This window comes from Bufo bufo, chromosome 1 (genome assembly GCF_905171765.1).
Source record: "Bufo bufo chromosome 1, aBufBuf1.1, whole genome shotgun sequence".
NCBI classification, from domain to species: Eukaryota; Metazoa; Chordata; class Amphibia; order Anura; family Bufonidae; genus Bufo; species Bufo bufo.
The window spans coordinates 209736949-209760289 of NC_053389.1; the positions used below are offsets into that span (position 1 = coordinate 209736949).

Here is a 23341-nt window from a genome sequence, read left to right on the forward strand (position 1 = left end):
AGTAAAGCCAAGTTCCATAGTTTAAATGGAGGAGGTGTGGTAGATGCCATGCTCAGAAATGAACACTTTAGTGTGATATGCTATATACTGCCCAGAGTCTGAATGATGTTCTCACTTCTATTTTGTCAGGAAAAAGTTTGACACAAAAAATGAGTACAGTATTTTGTATGTAAATATCATTGACAATTGTCTGCCTACCACATAGTTTCAAATCTCATGTGATCATACATTGCTGGCATTGAGAAATAGAACTCTGATTCAATCATTTTCTTTTTTTCCTGCCGGACATGAGACTGTTTTTAGGTAATTATTTCTTTGTTCTTAAACTAACATCGTGGGAGAGGTCAAAGACCATGGCGAGGGAGGAGCCCACCGCAGTCAACATGGCCTTTGACATAGATTTTGTTCTTTTCTATACTAGTTACTGGTTAATCAGTAACATTGCTAATTTATAAAGAAGATGAGGACGTGCAGAATATGATACAGTAGAGGGGGACAATATTTGGATGTTGACATTTCAAAAAATGGCTTGGAAAATATATTTCATACTTGTTTTCATACCTATCATTTTCCATTGTGTCATAGGAGATCAAGGTATAGTATCGTTGGCTACTTATTAATGTTGTTTACTGATTTATGAAATGCTGCTCTTTTTGGTTCTTCATTGCATCTTATATTTGGGTTCCATAACCCAAAGTTATTCCATCTGCTCTAGGCATGCAAGATTACCTAGTAAGGCTAGTATAGACATTTATCTTCTAAATTGAAGGATATGTGTACGTTTATCTGTTAATGTCATGGGACATGTCAGAAAATAGCCTCTGTGGGGGTTGTCGGCTTGCTCATTGTATTCTCACTGATTTTAATCTCAACACTGTCATCATAGTAACCAAGAGATGCCATTAGGCACAGGACCCCCTTTCATTCTACCTCAAGAACACTATCAAGGTTCACTTGTAAAAGGGTCTTGTTGACTTTATAAAGATAGAGATGTGCATGCCTTTTTTATTCAGTTTTTCTGTGCTACATAGAACTCCACACACTACATTTGTACCCTTTTAAAGGACATTTGTACCCATGAAACTGGCTGACCTGTTGCATGTGCACTTGGCAGCTGAAGGCATCTGTGTTGGTCCCAAATTCACATATGCCCGTATTGCTGAGAAAAGTTTTAATATGTGCAAATTAATATGTGCAAAGGAGCCTCTAGGAGGGAATTGCCAGTATGCCTAGAGACTCTGCTCTCTCTGCAACTACAGCGCGCTCTGCACTTTGACTAACAGGGCCAGACAGTGTAAATATGATCATACCTGGCCCTGTCATCAAAGTAAAGAGGGTATGACAGTTATAGAAAAATGCAGAGCCTCTAGGAGTAATGGCAACTCCTCTTTTGCTCCTATAGGCTCTTTTGCATATATTGAAACTTCATTTTTCTCAGAAATGCGGGCACATATGAACATGGGACCAACACAGATGTCTTCAGCTGCCAAGTGCACATGCAACAGGTTAGACAGTTCCATAGGTACAAATCCATTGGCAGATGCCCTTTAAGCCACTGAACCATTCAGTGTGTGTGTCATGGTGGGGAGTGGGGGAAACCCCCCACCGTATAATGGAAACTGTTACTAGGCCAGACAACAATGAAGGGAGCAGGCCACAACCTACAGCCGCCCTAATCCTGACCCTGATCTCCTGACCGCATGAGCAAACCCTGAAGGTGGGAGGGCTCATGCACTGGAACTTAGACCCTGATGACCCTGACGGTCCATGGCATAGGGGTCAGGAATAGGAGACAACCGGTTCCTCAGGGACTCAGACGAACCGGAGTCTCCAGCTGCCTAGTAACAGGTGGAAGGGAAATGACCATATGCTGCATCTGGATCGGCAGGTAAGAACACCGGAAAAACTCACTTACCTGCCGCTGCCACCATGAATGGAACCTGTGCATAAGTACAGGTCCCCACACACCAAATAGGACACGGCACAAACAACACCACACACAGTAATCCAGCATACCTGATACTGCCTGGGCCCCATACAGCAAGGTGCACGGCAGCCCCAGGCAGCACTGCATCCAGACATATAGTTAACCCCTCCGGGAAACCAGCCCCTTTCAGAGGTATCAACATACAGGGTAACGTATAGCATACATGCAGGGGCCAACCCCAACAACAGTCCAGACATGCAACAACCAACAAAACGCTACACACACCCAGAACATAAACCCACACCACACATACAACAAGTGAGGGTAAAGGTACAAGGCGGGTACAAAAGGGAGGACAATTTATGTTCCATAAGGTGGCCCTCAAGGACTGGGCTGGAACACCCAGGCAAGGAGCAAAGCTCCAACACCAAGCAAGGCTGTAGTACAACTGTACCCAGCCAGCAAGCCACAGGTTTATATCAAGCTTGCGGCCACACCCAGGAAACACCTTAATCCCCATTAGCCAGAAGATTAACCCCTTGCTCACCAAACAGCAGGAAGGCACACCTTAAAGGGGAAGTGCACGTGCAAACCACAAACAACACGTTTCCCCAGACAACCGCGTCACGATCAAACACCAATATTACTGTGACAGTGTGGTTAACTGGGTAATATCCTTTATGGGCACAGAAATGGCTACCATTAGTGGTTGACAATAAATATGAGCAAACCAGTTGGGGGGTCAGGTCATCTCACATATTACATTTATTTATTTTTTGTTTTAGTTAGAAAAACCATATAAATCAGTCTAGAGAACAAAATATTAGGGCTAAATTATTTTTTGGGGGGTTATTGAATAAAATTAAAGCAGGATATAGGTGATTTGTACACCAATACACAGGGTAAAGCAACAATTTACCTGTGAGTGTTAATGTGAAATTGAGCATCAGGCTTCGATCGTCCATTTAAGTTTATTCTACATCCACACGATTGGAATTCACTTTGGTTGGTAATTTTTTTGGTGGGTTTCATTTAATTAAACAGTATATAGGTAATCAGTATACCAATACACAGGGTAGCGCACAAAATTATATGTGAGTGATAACGTATTTAGATCTAAATCTATTCCAGTTTTTTTCTGTTTCCACACGTTACCAATCACATTTTTTGTGGGGTTGTTCAAATTGATAAAACCGGCATATATGTAAGGCCCAAAAATGCTATGGAAGGGTTCCAAACAAATTAACTAGACCCAGAATATGAGTAGTAGCAACACCAGCTATCTGGCCACAAGTAGTAGTAGTGGTAGCAGTTGTAGGCCGTAGTTGTCCCTGCTTGCTTCAGAAAGAAGCAACAGCCTTGTTGAGAAGAAGGAAGATGAGATTGTGGATGGCTTAGTCCTCCTCTCATTTGCAGCAGGATGATGTGGAGATAACTTTGGAGTCTGACACTTTGCCGTGAAGCAAGGGGTCACAGCGTCTCCCCTGCTCCTCCTCCTTGCAGCCCCAGAGAAGGCTTTCAGTGGAGTCTTCAATGCACCTTCCTACTGGAGCATCTTCCTTTTTCCTAAGAAGTGGCAAGAAAACCCAATCACGCCCTTTGGCAGATAGTCAGGAGAGTCTCCCTGTTGACGACTTGTGTGAGAGCCCTCACCGTTTGGGCTGCCCTGAGGAGGAGGTTTAGGAGAAGGCTGCGGACCCCATGTATAGCTGTGTTGATTGTTAGGCTTGAGCGAATCGAACTTCGGATTATAGTTCAGGTCGATTTATGCAAACACTTTGTTTGAATGCTGTAAGGAGACCTGTATTACTGGGTGGTACCTCAGTACCAAACCGACTTTGGATTGCTATTTTAAAATGTTTTTAAAGACGCAGAATTGATTAGCGAATTCATTCACTGAAGTCTTGCTCAACTTCGGCTAAAACTAATTTTGCCTCCATGGAGGCAATACATTTTAATGCTGTATGGAGACAGGTCTCCGTACAGCATTAAAACAAAGTGTTTAAATGAATCGACTTTGGACCTATGATCCGAAGCTCAATTCACTCAACACTAGTTTTGGTAATAGTGGCACCTTTAGCCATGGCATTGGCGGTGGTGGCAGTGACCGTAGCAGTCGGGGAAAATCAAGAGCAGCGGAGGGGGTCCCTGGAGCTCACCATGATATTTCAGATAAAAGTGGCAAGGAGAGAGAGGACTCAGATGACGAATGTGTGCTGGATAGAACCTGGGAGCCGGATGGTGATACTTGCGCCCTATTAGCCGTTCTTCATTGATTTTACATTTTTTTTTTTTGGGGGGGGGGGGGTTTATTAATAGGAAAAAAAAGGGAAAAATATATGTCATAATTGGCATTCAGCGGTGAAGTTACATTGTACTACAGCCATTTATGGGGTGTATTAATAGGATAGATATGTACATCCTATTAGCTGTCCTGTGTTGATTTTACACTGTTAATTTTTATTGGGGGGTGTATTAAAAGAAAAAAAAGGGAAAAATATATGTCATAAGTGCCGTTCGGCGGTGAAGTTACATTATACTATAGCCATTTATGTGGTGTATTCAAAGGAAATATACATACGTCCCATTAGTCATTCTGCGGTGAATTGTGATTGTTATATTTCTTATTTGGGGGTGTAGAAATAGGAAAAAGAATACATCTTAATTGCCGTTCTGCAGTGAATTGTGATTATCAAAAAATATATATATATGCCTTAATTGCCGTTTAGCGGTGAAGTAACATTGTACTACAGCCATTTACGTGGTGTAGAAAAAGGAAATATATGTACGTCCCATTAGCCGTTCGGCGGTGAATTGTGATTGTTATATTTCTTTTTTTTGGGTGTAGAAATAAGAAAAAAAATAATGGAAAAATATATGTCATAATTGGCATTCAGCAGTGAAGTTACATTGTACTACAGCCACTTACGTGGTGTAGAAAAAGAAAATATACGTATGTCCCTTTATCCGTTCTCCGGTGAATTGTGATTGTTATATTTCTTTTTTTGGGGTGTGGTTATAGGAAAAAGAATATGTCTTAATTGACCTTCTGCGGTGAATTTTGATTATAATTTTTTTGGCGGGGGGGATGGGAATTTATTAATCAGAAAAAAATATATAAATTATACATATATACACTCACCTAAAGAATTATTAGGAACACCATACTAATACGGTGTTGGACCCCCTTTTGCCTTCAGAACTGCCTTAATTCTACGTGGCATTGATTCAACAAGGTGCTGATTGCATTCTTTAGAAATGTTGGCCCATATTGATAGGATAGCATCTTGCAGTTGATGGAGATTTGAGGGATGCACATCCAGGGCACAAAGCTCCCGTTCCACCACATCCCAAAGATGCTCTATTGGGTTGAGATCTGGTGACTGTGGGGGCCATTTTTGTACAGTGAACTCATTGTCATGTTCAAGAAACCAATTTGAAATGATTCGAGCTTTGTGACATGGTGCATTATCCTGCTGGAAGTAGCCATCAGAGGATGGATACATTTTCTCATTCTGTTTACACCAAATTCGGACTCTACCATTTGAATGTTTCAACAGAAATCGAGACTCATCAGACCAGGCAACATTTTTCCAGTCTTCAACAGTCCAATTTTGGTGAGCTCGTGCAAATTGTAGCCTCTTTTTCCTATTTGTAGTGGAGATGAGTGGTACCCGGTGGGGTCTTCTGCTGTTGTAGCCCATCCGCCTCAAGGTTGTGCGTGTTGTGGCTTCACAAATGCTTTGCTGCATACCTCGGTTGTAACGAGTGGTTATTTCAGTCAACGTTGCTCTTCTATCAGCTTGAATCAGTCGGCCCATTCTCCTCTGACTTCTAGCATCCACAAGGCATTTTTGCCCACAGGACTGCCGCATACTGGATGTTTTTCCCTTTTCACACCATTCTTTGTAAACCCTAGAAATGGTTGTGCGTGAAAATCCCAGTAACTGAGTAGATTGTGAAATACTCAGACCGGCCCATCTGGCACCAACAACCACGCCACGCTCAAAATTGCTTAAATCACCTTTCTTTCCCATTCTGACATTCAGTTTGGAGTTCAGGAGATTGTCTTGACCAGGACCACATCCCTAAATGCATTGAAGCAACTGCCATGTGATTGGTTGACTAGATAATTGCATTAATGAGAAATAGAACAGGTGTTCCTAATAATTCTTTAGGTGAGTGTGTATATATATGCCATTCAGTGATGAAGTAACATTGTACTACAGCCTTTTTTGTGGGGTATTATTTTAATTTTAAATATAATAATAACATAATAAGTATGTGTGACAGACTAGTGACAGGCCCTTCAAAGGGAACGGGCAGTGGGCAAAATGTTTGTCGCAGTCAGCAGCTACTTTCCAGCCAAAATCTGGAGGAGACATCCGCCGCTTTCTCCGGTAGGTGGGCAAGTAGTGATGATGAGAGTCTCGTTGGAGCAGGTGTTGGGAGCGGTCAGGCACCCCGCCCTGAGACCATTGAGGGGAATATCAGTGAGGTTCAGACAGTAGCGGATGATGATGTAGCCGATCGCAATTGGGAGATGGATGAAGAAGGGGCTTAATCATAATAATCAGGAGAAGAGGGTGGCAGCTTGCGCATGAGGCAGCAGCTGAGACAGCAGGGTGGCAGCAGTGAGAGGTCGGGAGCCAAACGTGCCCGGTCTAGGAGCCTACCGGGCCAGAAAGTAGCGGTGCAGGGGTTCACAGAGGCAGCAGTAGCAGTCAATAAGCGTGAAGTGTTTGGGGGAAAATGCCATACTCGGCGGTGTGGCAATTTTTTGTTACGCCGCCGGAAGAGGTGAATATGTCCATTGGCTGAATTTGTGGGCAGAAGGTGAAGCGTGGCCAGGGTGCCAATGTTGACACCACGGCCCTGCATCAGCACATGCAGAGTCACCGTAAAGTGGCCTGGGAGAACCGGCCCCGATGTATTGGTCTAGCCTGCGCAGAACTGGCTCCGATGTATTGGTCTAGCCTGCGCAGGAAACCGCTGCATCACCTAGTGGCACGCACCCGATTTCATGCAGTCAAGGCTCCACCACTTCAGTCGAAGGGAGCTGTCTGTCCTTCCCATCATCTGCTGGTCCTGATGCTCCTGGTCCTCCTACTCTTTGTCAGTCATTCCATCAGCAATCGATCACCGAAGTGATTACCAAGAGACAACAGTATGCATGCACTCATCCAACGGCGCAGAAGCTGAATATGCTCCTGGCCAAGTTGCTGGTGCTGCAGTCTCTCCCTTTCCAAGTGGTGGACTCTGCACCTTTCAGAGAAATGATAGCTTGTGCCGTGCCAACGTGGAGAGTCCCAAGCCATCATTTCTTTGCATAAAAGTCTGTAGCAGCCCTGCACATATATGTAGAACAGAAGGTGGGCCAGTCATTGAGCCTGTCAGTGTCTGCCAAATGCACGGCAGCGCCGACATGTGGAGCTGTAACTACGGTCAAGGACAATATATGTCCTTTATGGCCCACTGGGTAAATGTAGTTCCTACCCAGCCACACCATCAACTTGGCCAGGTGTCACACCATTGGTCCTGCGACAATGTCCGCCTCCTCATCCTCCACTGTGTCGTCAGCCTCCACTGCAGGGACAATTCACAGTGCCCCTCCAGAACACCACATGTGCAGGGCACACTGTTCTGCACGTCACACAGGGGAGGAAGTGCTCCGCATCCTTCATCAAGAAATCGAATCCTGGCTTTCTCCTCGATAACTCAAAATCGGAACCATGGTGACCAACAGCGGGAAGAACATGGTGTCGGCGCTGCATCAAGGAGGGCTGAGCCATGCGCCGTGCATGGCACACATGTTCAATCTAGTTGTAAAGCGGTTCCTGAAGTCTTTACCCCATCTGCAAGACATCCTGAAAATGGCCAGGAAGCTTTGCATGCACTTCTGCCACTCGTACACCGCAAAGCACTCCCTCCTCGAGCTGCAGCTGCAGAACGGCGTCCCCCAACATAGGCTGATATGCAATGTTTCCACCCGTTGGAATTCCACCCTCCATATGTTTGACCGGTTATATGAACAGAGAAAGGCCATAAACAATTTCTTGATGATACAGGTGCACAGAGGTACACCCCTGTGTAACTTCTATGTTAGCCAGTGGCAGCTCATGCGTGACAACTGGCATTTGCTCAGGTCCTATAGGGAGGCCACTTTATTTGTCAGTCGCCAGGACAACAGGATGAACAATGTCATTCCACTGATTCATGTCCTGTAACAGATGCTGCTAAATCTGGCTGGCCAGGGGACAGGAGACATGGCGATTACATCTCACTGCCACATGAGCACTGTGGGGGCTGAACTAGAGTAAGAGGAGGAGGACTTTCGAGCACAAGCAATGCGTAGAGAATTGGGTTTTTTTTTCTACACAGGAGAGGAGGATCAGGAGCAGCCAGAGGAGCTACAGAGCAATGAGGAAGAGGAGGCAGAGGACCGAGGCACACTGTGGCATTATGCAGTGGAGATGGAGGCAGGGAGTCCCTCCGAGTCACTTGCGCAAATGTCCCAATGCATGCTCACTTGCTTGCCAATTTGTCACCATTCGGCAGAGGGATGACTACTGGCTCTCCACCATGTTAGACCCTCTCTACCGGTCGAAAATGGGGGCCTTCTTTACACCCTCTGAGAGGAAGGAAAAACTGAACTACTATCGAGACATCCCATGTAGTCAGTGTATGTGCGCCATCCACCATCCTCACTAAGGTCTGATCGGGGAGCCCTCTTCACTCACGTTCCACTGCCATGGCTTCTGGGTGTGTGTGGGGGGTATAAGAGCAGTACCTGCTCCATAAGCAGCAACTTAAGTCTAGAGTCGTTGATGGGCAGTTTTCTTCACCCGCCTACTGAAGAAATGACTCACCAGCAGCCGCAGCTAGATATAGAGCAGAACCTGAACCAGCAGGTTGTGGCATAGTTGGAGTGCACCCTGCCACCCCACATTGAAGATCCCCTGGACTACTGGGCAGCGAAACTCGATTTGTGGCTGCAACTGGGCAGAGTTTGCCCTGGACAAGCTTTCCTGCCCGGCCAGCAGTGTTGCATCAGAGCGGGTGTTTAGTGTGGCGGGGGCCTTAGTTACCCCAAGGAGAACTCACTTGTCCACTCAAAATGTGGGGAAACTGACCATTGTGAAGAAGAATCAGGCATGGATTAGCTAGGATTTTTAAACACCAGTGCCTGATGCATCAGATTAGATCATCCATGGTGCCACACCAACACTTTTACAAAGGAGATCGGTTTCTTCAGGCTGCCTGCTTCAGCTACTATTCTGATGCTTCCATCCATCTGCTGCCAGGTTCTCCTACTGCCACCCACCATCTTCAGTTGGTAGTGGTATTGCCCCCCACCTCCCCACTCTGTCACTAGGCCACACTGTGGTCTCCTCATGCTGCTGCCTCCTCACCACATTGTGGTCTCCTCATGCTACTGCTAGCTCAACACTATGTCACTTGTCCACTCTGTAGTCTCCTCATGCTGCTGCCACTTCAACACTATGTCACTGGGCCACGTTGTGGTCTCCTCATGCTGCTGCCACATCACCACTCTGTGGTCTCCTCATGTTGCTTCCACCTCAACACTATGTCACTGGGCAACTCTGTGGTCTCCTCATACTGCTGCCACATCACTACTATGAGGTCTCCATATGCTGCAGCTACCTCAATACTATGTTACTGGATCACTCTGTGGTCTCCTCATGCTGCTGCCACTTCACCACTCTGTGGTCTCCGCATGCTGCTGCCAACTCAACAATGTGTCACTGGGCCACTCTGTGGTCTCCTCATGCTGCTGCCACTTCACCACTCTGTGGTCTCCTCATGCTGCTGCCAACTCAACACTACAGTATGTCACTGGGCCACTCTGTGGTCTCCTTATGCTGCTGCCACCTCACCACTCTATCATTGGGCCACTCTGTGGACTTCTCATGCTGTTCTCACCCTCCCCACTCTATAACTGGGCCACTATTTTGCCTTTTTGGTCTGGTTGACATCATCATTTATTTGACCCTTCTGATCTGTCAGAAGTAAGGGAAAATGAGATGCTCAACGGATCCTATCTATGTAGCAGCTGTAAGGCCTGTATGACATGGTCCCTATTTTTAATCAGAATTGGCTTATGATTTAGTAGCCAAAAGCAGGAGTGGGTACAAAACAAAGAACACATGCAAATATTTGCAAACATGCAAATTCGCGTGTCATCCCTGTTTTGGATCCACTCCTGTTTTTCTTGGGCTTTAGCAGTACTGATGGATTACTGACCAAATTCTGACCGAGTGAAGGTGGATGCTCAATAGACAGGATCTGTTTTTTGGTTGTTATTGTTCTGACGGATCAGAGGAAGGGCAAAATAATTAGTGACGTCAACACAAACTTACTGCTGACATCCTCTCCACTCTGTCGGGGGGCTCTACTTGTATAAGCGTTTAATAGAACAGGTTCTGTAGACATCTATGTGGAATCAACTGTAAAAGGAGTGCGCTTCTTCTTGACGCAAACATCGATCTGTAAGGCCGAGTTCACTTGAGTTATTTGGTCAGTTTTGGCCTCATAACTGCCCAAATAAGTGAAGTGTGCAGTGATTCTAAGAGCAACACCTGTCATATGTGTGTCATACTGACTTAAAGTATTATTTCACAACCACAGCAGACTCCCTATACTTGTTACTGCAAGGCACAGTGTTCTACACCCCTATGCAGTCTCTCTGCAGCCAGGAAATAGCTCTTTTTTAACCCTATTCTCCACGAATAAAATTCGGCAAACCGACTGAATCGAATCTTTGAGAAATTCGCTTATCTCTAGTGAAAATGTTTGGCCAAACTAGGCTTCATCACAGCTGACCATCATGGTTAGACAACTCTGTTATGATTGAACACACGTTACAAGGTTCATGTGCAGCCAAAACCCCACACACATGCAGTGGCCAATGATTACACAGTTTTACAGGTAAAACTGAGATACAACCATTAAAATCTCCACAATGTGTGACCCTGGCCTTAGTGACACCACAATCTGTGTCCCTAGTCTTCATGATCCCTAAAGAGGACCTTTCACTAGAATAGAAAATCTAAACTAAGTATACAGACATGGAGAGCGGCGCCCAGGGATCTCCCTGCACTTACTATTATCCCTGGGCGCCGCTCCGTTCTCCCGCTATGCCCTCCGGTATCTTCGGTCACTAAGTTATGGTAGGCGGAGTCTGCCCTTGTTCTGCTGTAGCGCTGGCCAATCGCAGCGCAGAGTTCACAGCCTGGGAGAAAAAAACCTGTGAGCTCTGCGCTGCGGTTTGCCAGCGCTAGAGCAGAACAAGGGCAGACTCCGCCTACCATAACTTAGTGACTGAAATCTCCGCCTACCATAACTTAGTGAGCAGAGATACCGGAGGGCATAGCGGGAGAACGGAGCGGTGCCCGGGGATAATAGTAAGTGCAGTGAGATCCCCGGGCGCCGCTCTACATGTCTGTATACTTAGTTTAGATTTTCTATTCTAGTGAAAGGTACTCTTTAAGCTCTGAACAACTACCACTTCTTTCAACTGCTAGTTCTGAAAATCTCAGTTTAATATTACATCGGACATGCACTGAATACCCTTCATGTTCTGTATCATGGACAGTTGTTACAGGGCAGTTGTTACAGGGCAGATGAAGTTTCATATAGAAATACACAGTACCATCTTAATGCAACTGAGGTTAGAAACTGGATTATTTTCTTCTAGGACTTTCTCTCCTTGGATCCCACACGGTATACAATAATCTGTATACAATATCAACCTCTGGAGTTTTCCTCAGCAATATGAACAAACTAATTTAACTATGTAAATGACGGCTTGTGGGAAAAGTGTGTTCTGCTGATAACAGCTCTAGAAGCTTCCAGTTACAGCCAATATGCAGGAAAACCTCTGTAGGGCACTTTGTAGTTACGGCTCCCATGTATTTACCCCTTACTTCCAGTATTAACTCTTTGAATGTTACTTCATTCTCATAGAGTAACATTAACTATGTTAAGGTCCTTCTACAAATTAATTTGACACTGGTGTTTTTTATTTATTTATCAGTAACAAAACACTAGAACAAATGCAACTGGATTTTTTTTTTTGACAGTTGGGTTTTTGGTACAATTGTGTGGCATTTCTTCTGGTGTTTTTTGCACGCAGATTTACTAACAATGTCTCACTTTACCCTGTCTAAGAATACGATTTACAGTCTTAACATTAGACAAATTTACTATGCCGGGGCATATACTTTTGTAAATTAGAAGTATCATAAATCCTGCGCCAGATTTACTCTAGAATTCTGTTCATGCTTAAAAAATTTATCCATGCACCACAAATTTTCTCCATGCATTAAAAATTGGTCTGTGTGCAAAAAATAAATAAAAAATTGCCTAGTTTAAGTTAATGCCACCTATAATGCACCAAAATTTCAGAACAATTTTGGTGCACAAAAGTTATTTAGGCCACGCCCCCTTTTCCCAAAGAAAAAAAACACCCCTTGTCAGACCACTGTTTAAAACAGTAAATATGAAGCAAAGCATGAAAGCCAGTTTTTTTGGCGCAAAATGTGCCAAAAAGTGCCGCATTGTCAATAGTAAATCTGCCCTAGTGTTTCCTTCATGGTGTTTTTCCCCTATAGAGAAGGTGATGTGAAAGCACCTAATAGAAATTGCCAAGAGCTGCAACATGCTATGTTCTTGAAAAGAAGCAATAACACATCTAATTAATAAAAAGCCAAAATTAAAAGAAAGTTTGTGTGCCCTGCACTGCATATTTCTCGTAGACCTTCAGCGAACATCTGGCCCTGGTGATTTTACCACAAAAATGACATTAAAAATGCTAAAGTGCAGAAAACTGTACTAAAAAACTAAGGGGCACATTTATTAAGACCAACGTTTTAGATGCCAGTCTTAATAACCCCTATACCTGGCAGTGGACCTGCCAGAGTTATAAAGAGGATCCTCCGCCAGTTCCAAATGTAAGACAGCTCCCTAGCTGTCTTACATTTAGACAATTTTCTACGCCTAAAACAGGCATGGAAAGTGATAAATGAAAAGGGCCTACCGGACCCTCCATGCCCGCCCACATTTTTAGACCTGGCGTGAGTGTGGCAGAAGTCACAGATTGCGGCGCAAAGGACCTTTGCGCCGCAATATGCGCCAGAAAAATGCCTAATTTAGGTGTATTTCTGTTTTATAAATGAAATCACATATAGGGTGGTTTCAAATACAACATTTTGTGAGAAAAAAAAATACCACTGCAGTTTTTTAGCCAAAGCTAGGAATGGAGTATATGTACTTCCTTTATATTTCACATTAGTTCTGAATCCAATCCTGGCTTTGGTTAAAAAAAAACTGCAAAAGCGCAAGAGAAACCACCCTAAGGGCTCATTCACAGAGCGTGTGTGCCCTGTGCAAATAGCGGTCCGCAATGCAAGTGCTGATTCACTTGAATGGGTCCACGATCCGCAACATATGTTACGCACCACAAAAAATAGAGCATGCTTCCGTGTGCATTCTCCGCTTCATATCTTGTGGATTGCCGACCAATTCAAGTCAATGGGTCCGCAATATAGTCACGGGGCACACATGCTTGTGTTCATGAGGCCTTAGGCTCACACACATGTTTTTAATTTTTTTCTGTCACATTTTTTTCATATATCGAATGAGATGTCAAAATGCCAGAAAATATACCAAAAGTTTCAGGATGCTACATAAAAAAAAAGACAAAAATCCAAAAAACACTAACTAATTAACAAAAACATCATAATCAAAACAATGTTTGTGTTCTGTATTTTATATTTCCTGTAGACCTTCAGCTAACATCTGGAATTGGCCTTTTTTCCACAATAAATACACCAAAAATGCAGGTGCAAAAAAAGCCACAAAAAACACAAAAGTGCAAAAAAGCACCACTAAAAGCCTGTGTGTGAAAGGACCCTTTCAGAAGTTAATATGGTTGACCTAATTACATCTTGAAAAAGACACAACTGCATTCTTTAACCTCATAATGATCAAGCATATACAGTGCTTGGTGCTGGGCTTTAATCCAGATTGCCATAGATCTAAAAGCTCCTGTAATCTAGCAGAAGCAGGTCAGACCCCCAGCTATTAGATACAGCCAGGGACCCCAAGGTAAAGACATACAATGTTTTTTACTGCTTTTACCTTCTCATTTCCTGTATACATAGCACTCATAATGCATAATGTAATTAATAGAGGAATCAGCTATTCCGCTTCCTCTAGTCGCCCCGACAATCACGTGATTGGCAGGTGTCTCGGACACAGCATACGTAAACTGCATCCACAGAGATCTCCTGGGACTCCTTTGGATGCTGTAGATATAGTAGAAAAGTGCATATTTAAAGAATGCTGAGAAGATGCTAAGTGCCGTCACAGTAACAATCTCGCTCTCCTATCACTCGCTCAGCTTTTCCTCTCAGAAGCAGAAAAGACAATGCAGTTTTAGGAGAAGCCAGCTCACCACACCAGGGATCTCTCTGCATACCCCAAGAAGGAGAAAGAGAGAAGCAAGACTGAGCAAGTGTGTCCACTTTGGGACATTTACTCAACTGGATACTGAAAGACTGTTTAATAAAAACAGCAGGGGGTGCTATTCTAATATTATTCCTGAAATATCTGGGAATATAGGCATTTTTATAAATGTAAAATAAAAATGTTGATAACTGTGGGGCAGATTTAACTGTAACCATTATTCATCATGGTGTAACACCTTTAATTCATACATATTTAATGTAATGCCTGTTTTATGCACCTCTCCATTTTTCTGTAGCTTGCCCTTAAAAATATATGGACCTGGGGACAGGATCTTGAGATCCCTTTTTCTCTTCCTCATTGGTGACACTGTTGCATCACTATCTCTGAGGGCAGTCACGAAGTCCCTCTCACTGAGGCTTCCATAAAAATCTTTGATCATACTTATTTAGCGCCGCTGAGGATTCATGAAATCTTTCAAGATTCTTCCCTGTTACACTTGCGGGCTGCCATGAAAGAGGTTGTTATGCCACTATATGGTGGACTTGTCAAGTTGTATTCAGGTTATGGTCCAAGGTTTTTTCTTTGGTTAGCTCTGTCATTGGAAAGAATTTTCCAAAAGCTCCTTCTGTTTTACTTTTAAAAAACATGACTGGTGTAACAAAAAAAAACATAAACTAGCCCAATAAATGTTCATGGCGGGTAGAATGCATATGGTGTCGAATTGGAAATCAACAGGCTTTTTTAGATGTCATTTGGCAAGCTCTAATCTGACCTTCCTGTTTTTGAGGCTCACCAATGGTTTACATTTTGTGGTGAACCCTCTGTATTCACTCTGGTGAAGTCTTCTCTTGATTGTTGACTTTGACACACATACACCTACCTCCTGGAGAGTGTTCTTGATCTGGCCAACTGTTGTGAAGGGTGTTTTCTTCACCAGGGAAATAATTCTTGGGTAATCCACCACAGTTGTTTTCCGTGGTCTTCCGGGTCTTTTGGTGCTGCTGAGCTTACCGGTGCATGCCTTATTTTTAAGAGTGTTCCAAACAGTTGTTTTGGACACGCCTAATGTTTTTGCTATCTCTCTGATGGGTTTGTTTTGTTTTTTCAGCTTAATGATGGCTTGCTTCACTGATAGTGACAGCTCTTTGGATCTCATCTTGAGAGTTAACAGCAACAGATTCCAAATGCAAATAGCACACTTGAAATGAACTCTGGACCTTTAATCTGCTCATTGTAATTGGGATAATGAGGGAATAACACACACCTGGCCATGGAACAACTGAGAAGTAGAGTTGAGCGAACACCGGGATGTTCGGGTTCGAGAAGTTCGGCCGAACTTCCGGGAAATGTTTGGGTTCGGGATCCGAACTCGACCCGAACTTCGCCCAGAACCCGAACCCCATTGAAGTCAATGGGGACCCGAACTTTTCGGCACTAAAAAGGCTGTAAAATAGCCCAGGAAAGGGCTAGAGGGCTGCAAAAGGCAGCAAAATGTAGGTAAATCCCCTGCAAACAAATGTGGATAGGGAAATGAATTAAAATAAAAAATAAAATAAATTAAAATTAACCAATATCAATTGGAGAGAGGTCTCATGGCAGAGAATCAGGCTTCATGTCATAGCAGAGAATCAGGCTTCACATCACCCACCACTGGAACAGGCCATTGTCAGATATTTAGGCCGCGGCACCCGGACAGAGGAGAGAGGTCCTATAGCAGAGAATCAGGCTTCCTGTCATAGCAGAGAATCAGGCTTCACGTCACCCACCACTGGAACAGGCCATTGTCAGATATTTAGGCCCTGGCACCCAGACAGAGGAGAGAGGTCCCATAGCAGAGAATCAGGCTTCATGTCATAGCAGAGAATCAGGCTTCACGTCACCCACCACTGGAACAGGCCATTGTCAGATATTTAGGCCCCGGCACCCAGACAGAGGAGAGAGGTCCCATAGCAGAGAATCAGGCTTCATGTCATAGCAGAGAATCAGGCTTCAAGTCATAGCAGAGAATCAGGCTTCATGTCATAGCAGAGAATCAGGCTTCACGTCACCCACCACTGGAACAGGCCATTGTCAGATATTTAGGTCCCGGAACCCAGACAGAGGAGAGAGGTCCCATAGCAGAGAATCAGGCTTCATGTCATAGCAGAGAATCAGGCTTCATGTCACCTACCACTGGAACAGGCCATTGTCAGATATTTTTAGGCCCTGGCACCCAGACAGAGGAGAGAGGTCCCATAGCAGAGAGTCAGGCTTCATTTCATAGCAGAGAATCAGGCTTCATGTCACCCAACACTGGAACAGGCCACTGTCAGATATTTTTAGGCCCCGGCACCCAGACAGAGGAGAGGTTCATTCAACTTTGGGTTGCCCCGCAATATAATGGTAAAATGAAAATAAAAAAAGGATTGAATCAGATATTTAGGCCCCGGCACCCAGACAGAGGAGAGAGGTCCCATAGCAGAGAATCAGGCTTCATGTCATAGCAGAGAATCAGGCTTCAAGTCATAGCAGAGAATCAGGCTTCATGTCATAGCAGAGAATCAGGCTTCACGTCACCCACCACTGGAACAGGCCATTGTCAGATATTTAGGCCCCGGCACCCAGACAGAGGAGAGAGGTCCCATAGCAGAGAATCAGGCTTCATGTCACCCACCACTGGAACAGGCCATTGTCAGATATTTTTAGGCCCCGGCACCCAGACAGAGGAGAGAGGTCCCATAGCAGAGAATCAGGCTTCACGTCACCCACCACTGGAACAGGCCATTGTCAGATATTTAGGCCCCGGAACCCAGACAGAGGAGAGAGGTCCCATAGCAGAGAATCAGGCTTCATGTCATAGCAGAGAATCTGGCTTCATGTCACCTACCACTGGAACAGGCCATTGTCAGATATTTTTAGGCCCTGGCACCCAGACAGAGGAGAGAGGTCCCATAGCAGAGAGTCAGGCTTCATGTCATAGCAGAGAATCAGGCTTCATGTCACCCAACACTGGAACAGGCCACTGTCAGATATTTTTAGGCCCCGGCACCCAGACAGAGGAGAGGTCCATTCAACTTTGGGTTGCCCCGCAATATAATGGTAAAATGAAAATAAAAAAAGGATTGAATGAGGAAGTGCCCTGGAGAACAATAATATATGGTTAAGGGGAGGTAGTTATAAATGTCTAATCTGCACAAGGGATGGACAGGTCCTGTGGGATCCATGCTTGGTTCATTTTTATAAACGTCAGCTTGTCCACATTGGCTGTAGACAGGCGGCTGCGTTTGTCTGTAATGACGCCCCCTGCTGTGCTGAATACCCGTTCAGACAAAACGCTGGACGCCGGGCAGGCCAGCACCTCCAAGGCATAAAAGGCTAGCTCTGGCCACGTGGACAATTTGGAGACCAAGAAGTTGAATGGGGCCGAACCATCAGTCAGTACGTGGAGGGGTGTGCACTGGAACAGTGGCCTGTTCCAGTGTTGGGTGACATGAAGCCTGATTCTCTGCTATGACATGAAGCCTGATTCTCTGCTATGGGACCTCTCTCCTCTGTCTGGGTGCCAGGGCCTAAAAATATCTGACAATGGCCTGTTCCAGTGGTAGGTGACATGAAGCCTGATTCTCTGCTATGACATGAAGCCTGATTCTCTGCTATGGGACCTCTCTCCTCTGTCTGGGTTCCACCATGTTAGTGAAATGTTGCCTCCTGCTAACACGTTCCATATCAGGTGGTGGCGCAGTTAGCTGTGGCGTGGTGACAAAACTTTTCCACATCTCTGCCATGCTAACCCTGCCCTCAGAGGAGCTGGCCGTGACAAAGCTGCGTTGGCGACCTCTTGCTCCTCCTCTGCCTTCGCCTTGGGCTTCCACTTGTTCCCCTGTGACATTTGGGAATGCTCTCAGTAGCGCGTCTACCAACGTGCGCTTGTACTCGCGCATCTTCCTATCACGCTCCAGTGCAGGAAGTAAGGTGGGCACATTGTCTTTGTACCGGGGATCCAGCAGGGTGGCAACCCAGTAGTCCGCACACGTTAAAATGTGGGCAACTCTGCTGTCGTTGCGCAGGCACTGCAGCATGTAGTCGCTCATGTGTGCCAGGCTGCCCAGAGGTAAGGACAAGCTGTCCTCTGTGGGAGGCGTATCGTCAATCGTCCTGTGTTTCCCCCCCAGCCACGCACCAGTGATGAGCCCGAGCTGCGTTGGGTGCCACCCCGCTGGGAACATGCTTCATCCTCATCCTCCTCCACCTCCTCCTCATCCTCCTCGTCCTCCAGTAGTGGGCCCTGTCTGGCCACATTTGTACCTGGCCTCTGCTGTTGCAAAAAACCTCCCTCTGAGTCACTTCGAAGAGACTGGCCTGAAAGTGCTAAAAATGACCCCTCTTCCGCCTCTTCCTCCTCCTGGGCCACCTCCTCTTCCATCATCGGCCTAAGTGTTTTCTCAAGGAGACATAGAAGTGGTATTGTAACGCTGATAACGGCGTCATCGCCACTGGCCATGTTGGTGGAGTACTCGAAACAGCGCAACAGGGCACACAGATCTCGCATGGAGGCCCAGTCATTGGTGGTGAAGTGGTGCTGCAGTGCGACTGACCCGTGCGTGCTGCAGCTGAAACTCCACTATGGCCTGCTGCTGCTCGCACAGTCTGTCCAGCATGTGCAAGGTGGAGTTCCACCTGGTGGGCACGTCGCATATGAGGCGGTGAGCGTGAAGGCCGAAGTTACGCTGTAGCGCAGACAGGCGAGCAGCGGCAGGATGTGAACGCCGGAAGCGCGCACAGACGACCCGCATTTTATGCAGCAGCTCTGACATGTCGGGGTAGTTGTGAATGAACTTCTGCACCACCAAATTCAGCACATGCGCCAGGCAAGGGATGTGCGTCAAACCGGCTAGTCCCAGAGCTGCAACGAGATTTCGCCCATTATCGCAGACCACCAGGCCGGGCTTGAGGCTCACCGGCAGCAACCACTCATCTGTCTGTTGTTCTATACCCCGCCACAACTCCTGTGCGGTGTGGGGCCTGTCCCCCAAACATATGAGTTTCAGAATGGCCTGCTGACGTTTACCCCGGGCTGTGCTGAAGTTGGTGGTGAAGGTGTGTGGCTGACTGGATGAGCAGGTGGAAGAAGAGGAGGAGGAAGCCGAGTAGGAGGAGGAGGCAACAGGAGGCAAAGAATGTTGCCCTGCGATCCTTGGCGGCGGAAGGACGTGCGCCAAACCGCTCTTCGCCTGGGGCCCAGCCGCCACTACATTTACCCAGTGTGCAGTTAGGGAGATATAGCGTCCCTGGCCGTGCTTACTGGTCCACGTATCTGTGGTTAGGTGGACCTTGCCACAGATGGCGTTGCGCAGTGCACACTTGATTTTATCAGATACTTGGTTGTGCAGGGAAGGCACGGCTCTCTTGGAGAAGTAGTGGCGGCTGGGAACAACATACTGTGGGACAGCAAGCGACATGAGCTGTTTGAAGCTGTCTGTGTCCACCAGCCTGAATGACAGCATTTCATAGGCCAGTAGTTTAGAAATGCTGGCATTCAGGGCCAGGGATCGAGGGTGGCTAGGTGGGAATTTATGCTTTCTCTCAAATGTTTGTGAGATGGAGAGCTGAACGCTGCCGTGTGACATGGTTGAGATGCTTGGTGACGGAGGTGGGGGTGTTGGTGGTACATCCTCTGTTTGCTGGGCGGCAGGTGCCAACGTTCCTCCAGACGCGGAGGAAGAGGCCGAGGCGGCAGCAGCAGAAGAGGTAGCAGGGGGAGCCTGAGTGAGTTCCTTGTTTTTAAGGTGTTTACTCCACTGCAGTTCATGCTTTGCATGCAGGTGCCTGGTCATGCAGGTTGTGCTAAGGTTCAGAACGTTAATGCCTCGCTTCAGGCTCTGATGGCACAGCGTGCAAACCACTCGGGTCTTGTCGTCAGCACATTGTTTGAAGAACTGCCACGCCAGGGAACTCCTTGAAGCTGCCTTTGGGGTGCTCGGTTCCAGATGGCGGTGGCCAGTAGCAGACGGACTCTCTTGGCGGCGGGTGTTCTGCTTTTGCCCACTGCTCCCTCTTTTGCTACGCTGTTGGCTCGGTCTCACCACTGCCTCTTCCTCCAAATTCTGAAAGTCAGTGGCACGACCTTCATTCCATGTGGGGTCTATGACCTCATCCTCCCCTGCATCGTCTTCCACCCAGTCTTCCTCCCTGACCTCCTGTTCAGTCTGCACACTGCAGAAAGACGCAGCAGTTGGCACCTGTGTTTCGTCATCATCAGAGACGTGCTGAGGTGGTATTCCCATGTCCTCATCATCAGGAAACATAAGTGGTTGTGCGTCAGTGCATTCTATGTCTTCCACCGCTGGGGAAGGGCTAGGTGGATGCCCTTGGGAAACCCTGCCAGCAGAGTCTTCAAACAGCATAAGAGACTGCTGCATAACTTGAGGCTCAGACAGTTTCCCTGATATGCATGGGGGTGATGTGACAGACTGATGGGCTTGGTTTTCAGGCGCCATCTGTGCGCTTTCTGCAGAAGACTGGGTGGGAGATAATGTGAACGTGCTGGATCCACTGTCGGCCACCCAATCGACTAATGCCTGTACCTGCTCAGGCCTTACCATCCTTAGAACGGCATTGGGCCCCACCAAATATCGCTGTAAATTCTGGCTGCTACAGGGACCTGAGGTAGTTGGTTCACTAGGACGTGTGGCTGTGGCAGAACAGCCACGTCCTCTCCCAGCACCAGAGGGTCCACTAACACCACCACGACCATGTCCGCGTCCCTTACTAGATGTTTTCCTCATTGTTACCGTTCACCACAAATAAGAAAAAAATTATTTGGCCCAATGTATTGAATTCGAATTCAGGCCTTTTTTTACAGGCACCTAACACTATCTGGCTATCTATTTAGGTACCGTATTACACTAATACAGGCACAGTAGTAACGACAGATTTAGCTGAATATAAATTGTAGGCCTAGTATTTAGGCCCTGGATGACAGGTATCCCTTTTACGGACAGAATTAGACTTGGAAAATGCACGGTAGTGTGTGAAGTTATTGAGGATGACCCTATCAGCACCTTCAATCTAATATACCCTTTTATGGATAGATTTAAACTTGGCCTGATACAGCAGAAAACAATTATTTAGGGAATTGCTAAGTTGGGAATTGTATTCAACCCAGAACAAAAACTGTGCTTCGGCAGACAGCAGACAGTATTACAATTGGCTAGCCACAGCTGAAACACCAGATTTAGGGTACTGCTATTTTGGCAATTGTATTTTACCCCTCAATAAAATAGCAAGCACAGCCAAGCCCCTGATGTAGGATATAGCAAAAAAAACAAAAAACACTATTGATGGTTAAAAATGGACTTGGTGGCAGCTTGTGCTGGCGCACCACAAGACACAAAATGACCGCCGATCAGCCCAGAAAAAAGTGACTGAAAAACGCTCTGGGCAGCCTTAAAACAGTGAGCAATTGAATAGCAGAGGTTGTATGATACACAGCTATATATCGATCACTTCAGTAAATAAATCACTGCCTAATCTCGCCCTAACAGCAGCAGCTGCATCCTATCCCTACACTGATCAGAGCAGAGTGACGTGCGGCGCTACGTGACTCCAGCTTAAATAGAGGCTGGGTCACATGCTGCACTGGCCAATCACAGCCATGCCAATAGTAGTTATGGCTGTGATGGCCTCTTGGGGCAAGTAGTATGACGCTTGTTGATTGGCTGCTTTGCAGCCTTTCAAAAAGTGCCAAGAAAGCGCCGAACACCGAACCTGGACTTTTACGAAAATTATACAGTTCGGGTTCGCTCATCCCTACTGAGAAGCCAATTGTACCATTACTTTTGGCCCCTTAACAAGTGGGAGGCACATATGCAAACTGTAGTAATTCCTACACCGTTCACCTGATTTGGATGTAAATACCCTCAAAATAAAGCTGACAGTCTGCAGTTAAAGCACATATTGTTTGTTTTATTTCAAATCCATTGTGGTGGGGTATATAGCCAAAAAAATTTGAATTGTGTCAATGTCCCAATATTTATGGACCTGACTGTATATCTTTAATAGTGTATCAATAAATTACAAGCATATTACCGTTAAAAAATGAAGGTGACAGAGAAAAGACACCATCCCAGCTTTACACAGACTGCATAAATTAATAAATACAATAACAACAACTAATCTAAATAGTAGAACAATAATATCACGATGGGTCAGCAATGTCAGGATCATGGAACAGTACAGTCACACAGAACCAACCGCAGCTCTGTGCAAATAAGCCATATCGAAGTAAGAGCATAATAGCAAATGCAATGAAACATAAAGCCGTCTCACCTAAACAAGCGAGACTATGAGAGCCAGGATGGAGCTACCCCGACATGTGTTTCGGCGTGCCTTCGTCCGGGGGTAACACCATCACTGTAGCATCACCTATTTAAAACCCAGGGTTTTAAATAGGTGATCCTACAGTGATGATGTTTCCATTACTGTAGGACGGCTTTATGTTTCATTGCATATGCGATTATGCTCTTACTTCGATAGGGCTTATTTGCACAGAGCTGCTGTTGGTTCTGGGTGACTGTAATTACTGTTCCATGATCCTGACATTGCTGACCCATCATGATATTTTTCTACAATTTAGATTAGTTATTGTTATTGTATTTATTAATTTATGCGGTCTGTGTAAAGCTGGGATGGTGTCATTTTGTAATGGTAATATGCTTGTAATTTCTTGATACGCTATTAAAGATATATTTTTATGGGTATCCTATTAGATCCATGTTTTTGGTTTGTTTAATTTATATGCACATAAAAAAGCTATGGAATTCCGTTTACCATCAGCAAACGGACGGTTTGGTAGAAAGGTTTAACCAAACATAAAAAAATATTTTGAAAAGGTTGGTGGCTAAAGATGTGAAGGACTGGGACCTCCTTCTGCCCTATTTCATT

General features: G+C 45.7%; 1 protein-coding gene across 3 annotated transcripts in view; it reads left to right on the top strand.

Annotated features, from left to right (window-relative positions):
- Nucleotides 1-444: 444 nt before the first annotated feature.
- Nucleotides 445-23341, top strand: part of LOC121003135 (beta-2-glycoprotein 1-like) — a 69590-nt gene continuing 46693 nt past the window's right edge. For all 3 annotated transcript variants that reach the window (XM_040434730.1, XM_040434747.1, XM_040434740.1), the window contains exon 1: nt 445-594. In XM_040434730.1, coding sequence (XP_040290664.1) covers nt 507-594 — 88 coding nt within the window. In that variant the 5' untranslated portion in view covers nt 445-506. The remainder of the gene's footprint in view (nt 595-23341) is intronic.